General features: G+C 32.7%; 1 protein-coding gene across 1 annotated transcript; it reads left to right on the top strand.

Annotated features, from left to right (window-relative positions):
- The first annotated feature begins 8,299 nt into the window (after window positions 1–8,299).
- LOC105173707 (oligouridylate-binding protein 1) lies at window positions 8,300–16,896 on the top strand. Its single transcript, XM_011095565.3, has 12 exons — window positions 8,300–8,661; window positions 10,146–10,207; window positions 11,094–11,196; window positions 12,139–12,215; window positions 12,282–12,343; window positions 12,447–12,534; window positions 12,639–12,714; window positions 12,811–12,841; window positions 14,499–14,615; window positions 14,950–15,035; window positions 15,415–15,588; window positions 16,326–16,896. The coding sequence occupies exons 1-12, from the start codon at window positions 8,578–8,580 to the stop codon at window positions 16,578–16,580; spliced, it is 1,215 nt and encodes a 404-aa protein (XP_011093867.1). The 5' UTR covers window positions 8,300–8,577; the 3' UTR covers window positions 16,581–16,896.
- The last annotated feature ends 300 nt before the right edge of the window (window positions 16,897–17,196 follow it).

Genomic DNA, 17,196 nt, shown 5'->3' on the forward strand with positions numbered 1-17,196 from the left:
GTGACTTAGAAAGACTAGCTGCCCTTCTTCCTCTCCAACAGGTTCCATTTCTCCGCCAAGCAAGAGAGACCCTAGGGCATTCATTCCTCTCCATCAATGACTGAAGAGAGCTAGTTTGAGGCAGTGAGCCAGTGCCTGTGGTTGAAGTCTAAGGTAAAAACCTGCTTTCTCAGGTTCAAAAGCCGAGGTTCCTTTGTTTCGGGCAAGTCCAATTACAAACAAAAGAGAAGGAAGGTCCCGTCCCACGGGTTAGGTGCTTAGCTTAAGGTGGAAGGCGAAGCCGAGGCAAGAGCAAGGGGCGTAGCGAGAGAAGAATTCAATCTATGTCCCCACTATTTCATATATCGGAAAAAGGAATGATCCATCGGGCTCAGGATTGTTCTCTGATAATGGATCAGATTGCACCAATACCAATCCGTTTTCTTCCAGTTATTGCAAGGCAAGAATTCAACAACCCCTTAATCAAAATCAAAGAACTATTCATACGTTGTTGAATAGAAATACGGGATTCCAATCGTTGATAATTTTGTCATCATCCAATTGTTTTTGAATGGGTCCATTCAACGGTGTAAAATATCACAATGTGATAAAAGAATCAATTAAAATTACAAAAGATCCTCTAATTCCAATTAAGAATTCGCTGGGGCCTTTAGGAACAGCCTTTCTAATTGCGAATGTTTATTCATTTTACCATTTAATAACTCATAATCAGATCTTGGTAAATAACTATTTGCAACTTGACAATTTAAAACAGACTTTTCAAGTAATTAATCTTTCTACATATTATTTAATGGATGAAAATGCGAAAATTTATAACCCCGATCCATGCAGTAAAATATTATTGAAATTTATAAGGGGTTAGATTTTATTTTCTGAAAATAAGTTCTTGAAATTATAAGATGTTTTTACTAATAAATTTATAATGATTATAAATAGAAATCATGAATTTTTTAAAATTTTAAAACTAAGTTAGAAACTATGTACTTTTGCTTAATAAGATTATAAGTTTCTAATAAGGTATATCAAATTATTTATAATATCTTTAAAAAATTCAAAGATTGAATAAAATACTAATGATTTGTGGCACACTCCACGTGTGGGTAATTCTTTAATACTATTTAAACTAAATTTTTATTATTTAAAAAAATGTAGATAAAATAATAAATTAATATTAGATTTATAATCAAGAAAATGGTGATAAAAAAACAATGATATAATATTATAAAAAAAAGCATAAAAAAGAACTACAAAAAAAAATAGTGACAGAGTGGGAAATTAGATGAATAAGTAAAAAATAAATTAAATATTTAAAAAAATATAAAGTGACAGATGAAGAAAATGTGAGACACCAAAAGGTCGCTCTCCCTTGGTAATAAAATATATTTAAAAAATATATAAATATATATAAGCTCGGTCTCTTAGACCATAATTGGTATATAGAAATAAAGTGGGACAGAAATTGACATTTTCAAGTCCATTCCTACATATGTGATTGGTATAAATAAGGCAATGGGTTATTGATTCTATAGGAATTCTTATTTACATATTCGTTTTTGCTTAATTTATTTTAGCGTAAATTATATTAACATTTTCTAAGATTAGATTTGATCATACAATTACTCAATGTCATTTGTAAAATTTCTAATATACCCTCTTAAAGGTGTTGATTGTAATTTTCATCAGTGGATGATTGTATGATTTTTTGCCGCTGATATGACATCAATGTGAATTATAATTATAATCAAGGGGATGCACTCGAACAGACCTACCTTTTAATCTCGAATCATGACCGTTGATCATCTTGCACTTCAAAACTCGAGATCCCACTACGTAGACTATACAACTACAAATATTTGACTGTATAAATACCTCCAACAACTTTAAATCACATTAAATCATTATTTCTTTTAACAAAATATGTTCCATATTTCCTTCGATCTTATTTCAATTAGCTTAAATATCGAAGGGTTTTTACTGAAAACCTCTCAATAAACTTCCAAACATCTCCGGTTGAAAAAATTTAATTGATGAGTGTTCCATTTTCCGTATTGATTTGGTTTTTGTTTTGCTTGTTGAATAAGACAAGCTCCATCATTTCATAATGCGAACAAAGCACGCGGTTTTGAAAATTAAAAAACGCGGAGACGACTTCTTTTGAAAAAGTAGGTGTGGGAAAGAACACTAAAAAAGAATGGTATGTGTGAAGGGCTTCACGAGAGTCATAAGTTGTCAATTTCACGTGGTCTCCAGTTTCTTCATCTCTCCATCCGAATCATCGCCATTCGCCAACTTTCTTTGTGTTTTTTCGCTTTAAAAAAAGGTTAACATGTAATAATAATATCTTAACCTCCGACATAGTACAAATAGGTTACCTCAATGGCTACACATGTAATTACGTAAACCCCATTGCATTCCATTGCTTTAATTACATATATATAGTTATAATAAATTTATTATAATCATATCATAAATTTCGATTGTCAAATATCTGTAGTTAATTAATAACTATTAGTACTGTTCACCAATAACTATTCACATATTAGTAGAATTTGAACCCTTAGTTAATTTTTTGATCATAGAGCCTTAATTTTATCAATTAAACTAAATATTATTGATGTCGAACTGCATTTATATACCGAAAGCTTTCCACTTTCATGGGAGGGAGATTTTTACATTGACTTAATGGTAAGCACCGTGTAACACATATGTACTATAAGAATGATTCACACGCGACTATAATAACAAGCGGACGCGCCATCCTCAACACGTGGGCTAAGTAGGGGCACGGGTTTATTTAACACTTGATTTAAATAATTACGAGCATTATTAAATATAAAGTGCAAAAAGAAATTTCTTTAATTTAAGCCAATAAAATTTACACTCAAAGGCATTAAGTTTCCAAGTTACCCCTATAAAATTCATTTGAATAATTGATATTTGGAGAAGAAATTATGAGTACTAGCGCCGTCTGCGTACTGAATATGTGTACTTTAATTTTTTATGGTTATGAGGGTGTTTGGGTCGGCTTTTATATAAACATTTTACGAAAATGCATAAATGAAATAAAAATAATTGTATTTATATTGATGGAACTCAAATTCATAATATTTTAGTTGTAAAATAATAATCGTATTACTCGAGCAAGGCTTCATTAATCACGGTGTATCACCTTTAGATACAATAAGTAAATTAAAAAATTAACTGTCCGTGACGAGATAAAATAGGGTACCCGTAATGTTTCTCAAGAATTCCCACCTTGTTCTCAACTATCGCCTGTTCGGTTTCACTTTTAGACTTCAACTTCCAATATTCAGTCATTTTTTTATAATGAGTATTAGTTGTATGTGGCATATTTGATGTATGTGCACAAAAAAATTAAAAAAAATATAAACAATTAAATAGAATTTACTACAACTTTTTGTGATAGAAAAAATGCCGATATAAAATATCATGATAAGAAAATAAAGAATTTTGAAAGAAAACTATTGGAGCAGGAAAAAAAGAAAAAAATATATAATCCAAAAATAGTGGAAAAAATATGAAAGTTAGTGGGTGGAAAAAGGAAAAAAAGCAGATAACAATGAGAGAGATACCAAAAAAGTGCTCTTTTTAATATATATTATTAGTTGAATGATCGTATGTGCACAAAAATTTTATAATAATGAAATATTATTTAATAAAATAATCATTGTAGAAAAATCGATAATATGAAATAATTATGATAAAAACACAAATAATTATTTTTAAAGAGAATATTTAAAGTAGGAGAAAGGGAAAAAATATATTTATTAGAAATAAATAATTATTTAAAAAATAATTTTCACCACTTATAGATAATGGGGGAAATGTGTAAGTTAGTGGATGGAAAAAAGAAACAGACAAAAAATAAAAGAGATATTAAGGTATTCTCTATTAATATATAGCATATAGATCTTTAGAGCTGGAAATAAATATATTTACTCAGTCTTTTGATGAAAATATATTAGCGTATGAAAATGTTAAAAATACACTTTCTTTTTTTTATGTGTTTTTTGTGCATGAAAACATGTGTCCTTTTTGAATTTTTTGTTTGAATTCCAATTTTTATTTTATCGGAAACAGTAAGCTGCATGAAGAATTTTATTGAAAATATAATAAACGTATCTCTTTTCAGATAATTTTATACTAATATAAAAGGGTTGTTTTTTATTATGTTGACAACACCCTTAAATTGATGATTTTTTTTTAAATATGATGTATTGATTTATATTTTATTTTTATTTATAATATATTTTAAAATATAAAAAAATATTTATAATATGCATGTAAAGTCAGACTGTCACGACGACTAGTAAAAAGATAAAATATTGCCTTAGAATTTTCTAAGAGCTTTCTTAAAACTGCACACATATAGCCAAGAAGAATAGATACATATATGTACATATATATATATATATATATACTTAAAGGACGCGTCACTTCTAATCGAATAATTATAAATTTGATTTCTTTTTTTTTTTAATCAATATGGGGCCATATTGATGAATAACTTGTAAGTACTATTATAATTCATTTATGATTCTAACGACATGTCCTAATTTATGGTAGTAATACGAATTTAAATATTTTTAAGAAAAAAGAAAAAAAAAAGGAATAGATTGTGATTCTTACCGTGGACATGGCCTGATTTAAGTCATTTAATACTTTTCAGCAAGAATGTTGTGCGCAGTGGCAGTGTTAGAACTTAGAACTAGGAATGTGATATGTGTCGGTTCTCGTCGTCGGTCCTCATCGGAAATAGTCACGTTCTTCACACGTCCTCCACTTCACTTCACTATTATTACTTTGCATTACTAGGTTTTAATTTATTGCTACCAAGCAAAGAAACCTACCCTATTTCATTGCATTCACGTGAAGTGTTTTGAGCCGCTACTCACAAATTATTAATTGTCGATTAGTTATGAATGTTTGATATTTGATGAGGTCTAAATAATTAATAGATAATATTTTTTTTAAAATAGTCCTAAATAAAAAAATTTAAAGTGAACCAAGGGTCCGACCTAAATAAGATGAGGTTCACGATTTGAATGTGTCCCCTTGGATGAGGGACACATGCAGCCATCTCAAGATGCTTGGTTGGCATCCGTACATTGGCCGAAATGTATAGAAGCCTTCAAACTCAAATGTGGAGGTATCTTAAATGGATTGATTGCAAGTCCAGCTTCGATAATTAGACCTCTAAATCATTTCTAATTTGATCATCAGAGGGCTAAAGAATTCAGATTTGTTCTTGTCTGGAGAACCAACCTGGCCAGAATATTTAATTGTACGACCTTGAGATTGGAGTCAAAATCAACATTGACAATTACTATATCTGATATGCATTGTCTCACTTTATGTGATTTATTGTACTTTATTTGTCTTTACACCTAAGTTATTTGTTGAATCGATGTAATTTGTCTATTGATCTTACTCGTATTGATATATTGGTTGAATTGATATATTACTCAAAAAATATTTGATGATGTATTGTTCTGATAACTGAAGAAAAATGAGTTTGGGATGAATTAATCATTATATTGCTATATTCTCTTGTGTGTTTTTTGAAATGTAACGGGAGGAAGCACGTAGAAATCTTCATCAGTATTTATCCTAGTATCATATCTACTTTTTATAGATTTAGTAGGTGGATACGTATCCTTTCTTGAAAAAAGGGAGAGCTCCTTCTGTACATACGGAACTCGTATATACAGTAGTTCGTATTACTTTAGGGGAGTTTGTACTCTTTTTCAAGAGAACAACTCATATCACTGTAAAGGCATGTAACTGACTCCTCTATATGTTTGTCAACCTTTCCCCATCCCCTTCTCATCAATGGATTCTTGACGTAAACAAAAAAGTGCAGTTTGTTCGAGAAATTCCTAATCTCTATCTATCTCTAAGATGTTTGAGTTTTTCAAAATTTCATGGACATGCAGAAGAGAAATGCTATTCCACTCGAATCTAGACCGAACTTTTACTAGTTCAAATGAGGTAGGGCAAAAAACGACGAATCTCTTTATGATCATAAACAGATCCATTTTGCAAGTTCGTTTTAATTCTACCTATATCAATACTAATTATCATAATTGTTGGCAAGTAAAATCAGATGTGACTGTAATTAATTTACTTCAAAATTTAGATACAATTAAGTTTATTTCAGACAAAAATTTTCATAAGTGAGCATCATATTTAGTTGTTTTGTTAATTTAATCGTTGGAAACTACGACTCATGCAAAGAAATTAAATAACTAGAGCTGCTATTTAACGTGTTGAATAATGAATATTTATATAATACATAAATTTTATATTTTACAAAGCAATCATAATGCAAACATCTTATTTATACGTTATGGTGTTGGTGTATTTTAACTAGTCATCTAATCATTCAATCTACATAAACTCGAATCCTTAAAAATTGTAAGAAACGGCGAATATGAAAGAAGTTGGGTCGAAGATCAAAACACGAGGTCCATTTAATTTTCTTCATTGGGCTGGATTTGAGTACAAACAGACCAATAGCCATGTAGTTTGATCGACAAGGCCCACAAAACTATAAATAATTATTAATAAATAAATTGCCCAAAATATTTTTTCTTCCCAAGAAAAACTCCTTTCTAGATTTTATGGAAAAAGGGTTTGAACTGTTGTCTGAATTAAGGATAGGTTTATGTTAAGTTCGATCTTAAGTAAAGTAAACTTGATGTACAATTTCAATCAAAACAATACAGAATGGCGCGATAGCAATCATTCGATGTTTAAATTAAAGGGATGGTATGAGATAAAATTTGAGAATATTAAAAATGGTACAAGAATAAATCTAGCATCAGGAAGCAATGTCTTTATAAACATGATCGAATTGTACGATTGATTGTGGACTGTTAGTCTAATATGGACTGATGATAATGACGATCAAGTACATTATTAGACCACTCTCGGGTCGGAAGAAAAAATGATCGGATCCTTTAATATTTGGCCGTATGCTTGCGGACAATTTTATCATTTTGAATAATCCAGTATGCATACACACCATCACTACTTCGATTCTTAATACAAGTGATATTTAATTAAATTAGTTGTCAACACACCATATTGATTTATGGCTGATAAAATGCAAGACAAAAAATAATTCTGGTATAAGTTTGATCCAGATCGAGGTTAGTGATGACATGTTAAGTTGAGTCGGATGACGTCCACTTAAGGTTCTTGAATTGGATGATAGCTCGGACAACAATACAAATTGTTAGGCTTGTTAAGTCGACCTTTTGTAAAAACCCACTAATGCGTAACTTAATGAAAGAACTAATTGGTATTTATAGAGGGTCAATTGTTAGGAATTGTATAGAGTCACATATCGTCTTAAAATTCCTCAACTGAAATGAATATCAATAACTAATATTATAAATTTGTAAATCAATTAAACTGGATAAGACTCGATCGAAACAAAAACATGCACATATTATTATCTTATTTGATAATTATTCCTTTCAATGACAATATTATTTTACAATATTAATCCATTCAAAATCAAAAGTATTAAAACAATTCTTCATCATTTCCTCATAATCACAAATCCCAAGGTTTAGACCTTAGATAGTGTTTTCTAGACAATAATAATTTAGCCTAAAAGAGTATTGACGTGGTCATTCCACGTTCTATTTCTTTTACAAATTGTTATATTTTTGCATATGTATTGTTTTAAAAAAAATTAATAAAATCAAATATTTATTTTCGAAGAATATTCATCCTATTATTGATGATTTTATAAGCTATTACTATGCTATAATGGTCGAATATCAATATTACTTATGCTATTTCTATAATTTTTGAAGTACGTAGCTTACAATTTTAATTTTTAAATTGTTTCATAAATTTTTAGTATATAAAATATTAAATTACATTAAATACATTTCACTCGTTGGATATGTTATCTCATTTTAAAAATAATAAAATACTTCATTTTGAGTAATTTGTCTTTTAAAGTATTAATTTTAGGTTATGAGTTAATATTTTAAATGATTAAGTAAACAAAATAATTAAATTAAATAATAAATCAAATAAAAACATTATGTTTTTTCTTAATCGCCACAAGATGAAATTTTAAATTCGAATTACAAGTGAAAAAAAAAAAATAGAGTGCTTTGAAAAATGTGGAATAATAATACGAACACCCTTTATCAAGAGCACCGTAATCGGAGGGTTCACAAAGGCGGTTGCACGGACCAAGCGGGGCAAGTGAATGTAGTGAATCACTCCCTTCAGCCATGAAAAGGAAAAGATGAGAGCTAGTGTGCTTCCACGCACATCATCTTCTCATTCTCGTCTCTCTCGCACCCCGTTTTGTTCCACTCTCTCTTTCTCTCTCCCCTCTCTCTTCGAGGGTTCTTCTCTTTTCTTTTCTTTTCCTTTCTTTTCTTTTTGTTTTTTTCCCACTTTCATTTTTATTAATTAATTAATTATTCTTTTTCAATTTCCCTCTCCTGTTTCTGGGACTCGATTATTATTATTATTATTATTATTTGAGTTCATATTTTTGTTTTATATTTGAAAAAAAAGAAGATGCAGCAGCAGAGGTTGAAGCAGCAGCAGCAAGCACTGATGCAGCAATCCCTTTACCACCCGGGTCTCCTCGCTCCTCCTCAGGTTACTTCTTTATTTTTTTGGGTTTTCTTTGTTCCGTGTATGAAAATATGTTCTTAATTCTATTATTGAGATTAGAGAAGTTTCTGGGCCTGGTGTACTTTTCTTGATTGTCTGATAAGTTCACAGTCTATGTTTTGAACATCAAGTTAAGGGCTTTATCGCTTTATGCTATTTTAGTTGCTTATTAGTATCATTTTGTGCTTTTCGTGAACGAGTGCGAATTATATTCGTTTGGGAAATATTGATTTCGTAATAACATTTGCTGGAAATGTCACTATGGAATAATTGATGACAACTAGTTAGCCGTGACTGGTGACGGCTGCTCAATACCAAATTCAATGGTTGTAAGGATTAAGCTTGTTCGTCTGTTTAGTGAAGAATTTGTAGGGAGACATTCTTTCATTTGTTGAAGATGTAACTCTTATCTTCGTTAGATAGTTTTTGATTGCTTAGGTGTCTTATTCATGTTTCTTTTTGCCTGCCTGTGTTCGTTGTGTGCTTCATTTTCTTCACCTATTTGAGTTCAGAATGGGAGTCGGGGAAAATAATGTTGTATTGCTTTCTTATGGTTGCGTATGTTATGCATATTTCTGTCTGTAAAATTTGAGAGGAAAGTTGTTTGTTCCTTTATTTTTGTGTTTCTATGGGTTTATATTTGCCTTTAGGTACAATGCTTCCAAAGACAAATCAATTAACGAATCTGGATGTGGCGACAAATATTTGTCAACTGCTCACATGTAAACTTCAGATGGACGAGATAGAATTTGCATAATAGTTTGCTGTTTTTTAGGTTAAATTAAATGTATTGAATACTTCTGTTGCTTTTGTTTTAGTGAAATAGGTCAAATGTATTGAATGCTTCTGTTGTTTAGTGTTAGTCAAGGAGGGGGGGTTCGATTCTATATTCTCACAAGGTAGTTAAGATTTACACGTATTGGCCCTCAGAACAAACTTGGGATGGTAACAAATTATTAGAGATCTGATCTAATTTTCTGCTGGTTCCTACTTTCTGAAGGGGCTGTTAGATGTTTATTCCATAGAATTTTTATGGCTAAGTTGTTGCTTGAAGACTTCTTTAATTATGTGCTAATAACCAATTGGTTGGTGCTTGCCACATAGAACCTGAGATACTTGACTAAAAACTGTGCATTGAATTGGAAGTTTGCACTTGCAGTGCAAATGACCAATTAGGGTTTCAGCTCTGTTGTTATTCTATGAGCGTAAGGTTTGGGATTCTCTAACCATCGTCTTTGTTTCTCATTTGGATAGATATGCATTTTCCTTCTTTATTTGGGTGGTGGGGTGGGGTGGGGGGGTGGATTTGACTTGTGTTCAGGATATTTGGATGAGGAGAAAACTGATCCAGCAAGTCTTATTTTGGCAGCTTCTCCAACAGCATTTTAAGTTTTACTCATGTCTGAATTCCTGATGAAGCACATTTTTTTATTTAGAGCTGAAAACTTATGAACGTTTTCAATATGCAGATAGAGCCTATCTTGAGCGGAAATTTGCCACCTGGTTTTGATTCAAGTACATGCCGCAGTGTGTGAGTTACTTACGAAAGTTCAACATTTTCCAGTGCACTCCTTTTTCAATTTCCCTTTCCATATTTATTTTTCCTATAACTCTGTCATCCTGTTGTTAATTTTTGAAAAAGGAGTGATGTTCCAGTTGTTAGCAAGTGCTTGCATGATACTTTAAATAAGAGATATCCAGATGCATCAACATATCTGCTACAACATTTTGCACCTTAACTTTTAATACTTGTAACCCAGGTGGTCGTGGTTTGTTATTTGTGGATGATACATTTAGGGGTAATGATGATATATATATTTTTCTTCAGTAAGAGAGGGTGGATGCCTGCTGGTAGTGGTTTTGGGAATTCAAAACTAGAGACCATATTCCACTCAAAACTGCTCTCTAGTTCCGAAAGTGTGGATGTGTTTAATGTGCTGAAATTTTCATTTTGGTGGTTATTGGGAGATGAAATGAAAGATCAGAGATGGAGTGAGTGAATTCTTACTGGGTTGTCCGGTTACTAGCTTATGTTATTTTCTTTTCTCATCCTATATAGTGGGTCCAACATAAAAAGAATACTAATAATTGCACTATAAAACACGTAATGAAGATTATTTTTATAGTTTAGTGGGTCACTGACTCTTACAGACTCGATAAAGATGGCTCTACTTGTGGTGATGGATCATCTCCTACTCTACAGTCTAGCTATTAATATTTCCTTAAAAGCAACATAGCAGGGTATATGCCATTTGTTTCATCTTTTGACCTCTTACTTTCTTTTGATGTTTCTTTAATTGCTTCACCAGCCTTTCTAGCATACTAGAGAGGGTGTCTGACATTTTTACCGTCTGATGAGCAGTATCAAATTTTTGTGTCTAGATTTTTCATATGAGCGATGATCTGATGCAATGCAGGTATGTTGGAAATATCCACCCACAAGTTACTGAACCTCTTCTTCAAGAGGTTTTCTCGAGTACAGGTCCTCTTGAAGGTTGCAAGCTCATTCGGAAAGAGAAGGTATGGGTTTAATTCTTTACTTTCTCCTTTCTTTGTTGGTCTTAGTCTTGTATTCTTGGATAAAAATTTGCTTTTTCTATTGGATTCATATGCTGCCTCTGCTTTATGACTTCTATTCTGAGGCATCTTAAAATACCTATAATTGTTGTATGTATATTCTTAAAGGTTTTGTTGGGTGTCCATAGATCTATTCAGGTTGTAATTCAAGAAAATTAGTTGAAGTTGAAATATTAATTCAAGGAATCACTAGCATAGAAATGTTTTCCTCCAAATTCTTGTGATTTTCAGTATAGCCATGGATACCAATCACTTTATCATCTTAGCTAGATTACCTTATTTGTGAGCAAACAGAAAATATGCATAAAAACACCATCTTTCCATTTAGCCCGTTCAGCTTACTGAGCTTGCTGTAACAAGTATATCAGTTCTCTCATATGCGCTTTAGTGTTAGCTTCAGTTCTATTTATTTGGTGTAATCAAGATATAACTTACTCAATTTTTTTTGTTTGAAATATAAAATTGAGAAAAAGAAATTCTAATCTGAGACTGCACATTTTCTACAGCTACAACATCAACTGTGAGTTCGTTGCATTGGCATTCATGTATCTTAGGATTATTATGTGTGTCTCTGTGTGGTGAATAAATATTGTCCCTTTCATTCTCATTCACAAAAATATTAGATGATTAAATTATCTCCAATTTTTGGCTTTGTAATAGGGGAAATAATTTTTTTTTATTATTTCTTTGATGCTCATGTGAAAAACGGTTGATAAGACAACTTTGACTTATTGCTTTTACATTTCAATCACTAAACCATACTGATTTATAGTAGTTAGCTTATATGTGGTTTTTCACTTCTTTCAAAAATTAATTTTTTTAATTGCATAATGATGTTCTATTTTGATCTTTGCAATGCATGTTTTGCACTTTCTTTTGATGCAGTCATCCTATGGTTTTGTGGATTACTTTGATCGTCGATCAGCAGCCCTCGCCATTGTGACTCTGAATGGCAGGCATTTGTAAGTACAAGGCTGTTAATTGTGACATTGCAGTGTTGTCTTGTTTATTCTAATATACAATTGCAGGTTTGGACAGCCTATAAAGGTCAATTGGGCATATGCTAGTGCTCAGAGAGAGGATACATCAAGTATGTACAATATATTCTGTATACCTATTTTTGGCCCTCTTTTGTTGCCAGAATTTGTGGCTTTAATTGGGATAATTTGTAACATGCTTAACTGTCTGTGCAGATCATTTCAACATTTTCGTCGGTGATCTTAGTCCTGAGGTTACTGATGCCACCTTATTTGCATGCTTTTCTGTCTATCCTACTTGCTCGTAAGTCAATTTTACTGCTTGACCTCTGGAGCTGAGATTCCTTGGCTTTTGACTGAAACAATACTGAGAACAAACTTGACATCACATCCTCTATATTGATGCAGAGATGCAAGGGTCATGTGGGATCAGAAGACTGGCCGTTCAAGGGGTTTTGGGTTTGTTTCTTTTCGCAGTCAGCAGGTCAGCATGCTTTTATATTACTTTCTATTTTTCCATTTATTAAGGGATACATTGGGTGATGAAGCTCCCTTTTGTATTTTTTTGGTCTTTTCCCAGGATGCTCAAAGTGCGATAAATGACCTAACTGGTGAGAATTTTACACGTGCTTCATTTGTTTCTTCCCTTATTTGTTATATGTTATTAAATCAGTCATTTGGCTGACACATTCTGTGCCAGCTTCTCTCTTGCTTTTTTTTGCTTTCCTGAAAATTTCTTCTCTTCTTTTTCAATTTAATTTTAATATTTTCTGAGGGTGGAGGTAGGCGTGGTGAAGTCCACCTGTGTAGACTTATTTTCTGCATGTTATCAGTAACTTGCAACAATGTTTGCTAATTTTTTTCACAATAGGAAAGTACATTTTATGTGAATGTCGAACTAAGCAGCTTTTTTGTCTTTCTGTGAAGAATCTGATATGAACCTTAGACATAAGCAACGCCTGTTTAGAATATTTTTGAAGCTGATAACTTATTGTAGCACAGAGAAGATGACTTCACCGGAATTATGTTAGAGAAGCACTTATGTATTTCCGAGAGTTTGGAAGTATGTCTTGGTTGTTTCTAGAGAGGACTCTGTTCTATGACGTCCTTGTTTACACATGTAGCTTGGTTGGGTCGCAATACTTAAAATCATTGAGATGGAGGGGATGATTCTGGAAAATCACACATGTTTGCCCACTGTTCAGGATGTTTCGGTGTGTGCTAATACGGAATTGCTACTCTGAGAAGTAGGGGAATATGGTGGAATTTTGACAAATTTTTTAAAAATAGGGGGAAAAAAAAAGAAAATTAAATGTTGAAGAACCGCGTTTACTAGCTGCAGTTCTATAGAAGCATTTAAAAATAAATTATGAAGGATCGATGTGGTTCTTCATGCATAAAAAGAATAAAAAAAAATGAAAAAACGTACTCATGCATTTTACACCTGAGTGAATTCATTCAAGACATCCCCCTCGTCACATTATATGAGTTGCATGAGCACATTATATACTCCCGCAACTTATATAATGTGGGGAGGGGGAGTTCTTGAATGAATTCACGCACGGGTGCAATAGTGCAGCTTTGTTTGTGTGCATGCATGCAGCTTTTGCTTCATACATGCGTGTTTTGTTTTATGTTTTGTTAAGAACCACGGTTGATAGCAGCAGTTATCCATAATTTTTTTGTTAGTCTTATGAAGAACTGTGGCTGATAACCGCCTTTCTTCATAATTTATCAATATTTTGTGTCTATTTTTAAAAATTTAGCCTGGATTTTTGTATAATTTACGAGTTGACTCTAGGAAATCCACGGTTCTCTAGGAAAGCGTGCTCTAAGAAGAGTATTGGCTTTTAAGTTGTTTCCAGGAAATGTTTTAATTGGTTAGTGGTGTCGTATCAAACTTTTGATGACTGGAAGATGTAAATAGATATTCTGAGTTGATGTTATAATTTTAAAATTGTAACTTAATATATAAATATATAATATAACAATTCGAAATATTTGTGTCTGTCTGTAAATAGTGATTATAAGTTTTTTTTCTATAATATTTTTGGGGAGGAAGTTTAAAAAACCAGAGAGATGTATATAAAGTTGGATTGCATGAATCTTTCTTGGGGAAGGCTCACATTGAGCTGAAAAGTTATCCACATATAGCCCATATTTCTTGTGACAGCAGCTTGTGTGGTTTGATGTTTATCTAATATGCTTTAAGTGCTGAAGTCTGATTAACGTCTGGGCCATAACAGAATTACTCGCTTAAAATTGCAGGAAAGTGGCTTGGAAGTAGACAAATTCGTTGCAACTGGGCCACAAAAGGTGCTGGAAATGATGACCAGCAGAGTTCTGATTCAAAGAATATCGTGGAACTAACAAATGGAACATTAGGTTTGTCCTATAATAATATATGCCATTGATGTAATCCAGCTCTGCCCGTTGTTAACTATTGTTAGATAATGAAAGTTGGCTTGTTAGTTTCTACCATTCATTAATATATAATAGAAATTTTTATTAAGGATTTTAATTAGAAGTTCCGTTGTTTACAAGTCTTCAGTGTTGAATGGATTATTTCTAGACAGAGAATCATACTGGGAAGTAGCATACAATTATACTTTTTACGAATTTGAACAGATTATGGTTTTTTGGTTCAGGATTTGCTTTCTTCACTAGCTTTATATATCTTATATATGTTGTTTACTTTTGCTGATAATTTGCTGTGCAGAAGAAGGTCAAGAAAAGAGGAATGAAGATGCTCCAGAAAATAATCCTCAGTATACCACTGTCTATGTCGGCAATCTTGCTCCTGAAGTGAGTAACTTCAACCTAGTGTGCTATGTTCCCATGACTTGCTTTTTTCTGGAGCTGAGTGCTGAGTGCTAATTTTTACTGAGGACAAACAGTCTGCAGCTCTCTCACTTACTTTGATTAGCTATGAATTACCACATGCTTGTCAGTAATACATTCAAAAAGAACTGTCATTCGCTTTTGTCTTAGTCTTCTCTAACTTTGTAATATTGGTGGATGTGAACCATAACCCTGTTTAGAGGAATTAACCAGTTTTTCCTCTGTTCAACCGTTCATTTTCCCTCTTCGGCGTTGCTCTTGTTTGGAGTTTGGGAGGAGGGGGGTGGGTTTGGAGGTTGAATAAAATGGTTGGTTCATATTGCTGTCCCTGATCATGTTACAGGTAACATCAGTTGATCTCCACCGCCATTTTCATGCACTTGGGGTTGGAGTAATTGAAGACGTCCGCATTCAAAGAGACAAAGGTTTTGGGTTTGTAAGGTACAGTACACATGCTGAAGCTGCCCGTGCAATCCAGATGGGAAATGCCCGAATTCTTTTTGGCAAACCGGTTAAGGTACGAATGCTTTTAATTGATTGTTTTAGTGTACTAATGGTAGTTTGGGTAAATAATTATTGGTTTTTGTGGCATACCATGTGTTCTTAGAGGGTGCTTAGGTGAGCATATAAATTTATCTTAAAAATATCATAAATGTTTGAATAAGATATGTCAAACACCTTAACATCTTATAAGATGTTTTCACATCTTATAAGTTTTAATATTTTATTTTATCCAAACACTTTAAGAGCTTATTTTTAGAATAAGATCCAACATCTTATAAGCTCCTAAAACATCTTATAAGACGTAGGGGCTTATAAGATGTTTTTAACCAAACACCCTCTAAATGTGGGGTAAAATTGAAAATTTATTTAACTTTTTTTTTTTTTTGACGTTAAGCATTTTTTGTCCAAGCCCTAACAAAAGAGTGTTAGGTGTAAAGGAAGAATTTCGGGTGTAAGTGTAATTTCAAAATTTTTTTGGGGAAAGTGTAATTTTGCATTTTGAAAACGGGTTTAAGTGTAACTAACCCATTAAAAAATTGTGATTAATGACACTTCATAAGCTTCATCATCTTATTTCATCCAAATACTTCCGAAACCTTATAAGTTTTAAACATCTTATAGTTCGTGTGGGCGTAAAAGATCTTTCCAGTAAATTTAGGAAAACTGCCTCATACAAATGCTCATTCAGTAATTATATATTTGTTTTAATGGCATACTTGTATAGTCTAACCAATATAAGTTCATCTCTAGTGCTCATGGGGTAACAAGCCTACCCCTCTAGGAACCAGTTCTGCCCCTCTACCTCCACCAGCTGCTGCACATATGCCTGGGTTTACGGCTGCTGATCTTGCTGCCTATGAACGGCAACTTGCTTTGAGTAAAATGAGTGCTGCACAAGCTCTGATGAATCCACAGGCTCAGCGTCTTGGCGCTGCTACTCAAGCAATATATGATAGCGGATATCAAGGCATCAATACAACCCAGCCGCCCTTGTATTACCAGTAAGGTAGGAGCTCTTGCCGCTTTGCAAGAACGAGTTTAAGTTTTTAAAGTTATGATAGCTTTTGCCTCTACCACTTACTGCATTTGTTTCCTCTTCATTCCAAAGGGGGCCCCATATAGTTGCAGCTTGTATGGTAATTTAGCTTGTATCCTAGTTTTTCTATTAGGGACTCTTGCCTGGGATGGGTGAGCAAAACTCTGTTTCTAAGGGGTTCCTTATAGTTTTCCTCGCAAGCAGAGTTTGTCGGAATAATTGTCGGTCCTTGTGGCATGCTAATACTTTGTGATGTTTATCGATTAATATTTATCATTTCCAGAACGACGGATTTCTCTCAGATAATGTTTGAAGTCTGTGATGAATGTTGCCTTGCTCTGTTTTTGACCCAATCAACAAGGTGTATAATACGATCGGGGCCTATTATAATAGTTAATGTCTATATTGGTACCCAGTACTTTTATATCAGACTCAGATTTGGACACTTCTCCGTTGAAATAAGTATTTTGGTTATGGGTAAGATGAAGACTCTAAAAATCATTTTTAAGTTCCTTGAAATTTAAAGAAAATAGACACAAATTGTTAAAGACAAGGCATGCCCTTATGGAGTTTCGCCATTTTACA

Source organism: Sesamum indicum, linkage group LG11 (assembly GCF_026168435.1).
Source record: "Sesamum indicum cultivar Baizhima isolate 11 linkage group LG11, ASM2616843v1, whole genome shotgun sequence".
In the NCBI taxonomy this organism is placed as follows: Eukaryota; Viridiplantae; Streptophyta; class Magnoliopsida; order Lamiales; family Pedaliaceae; genus Sesamum; species Sesamum indicum.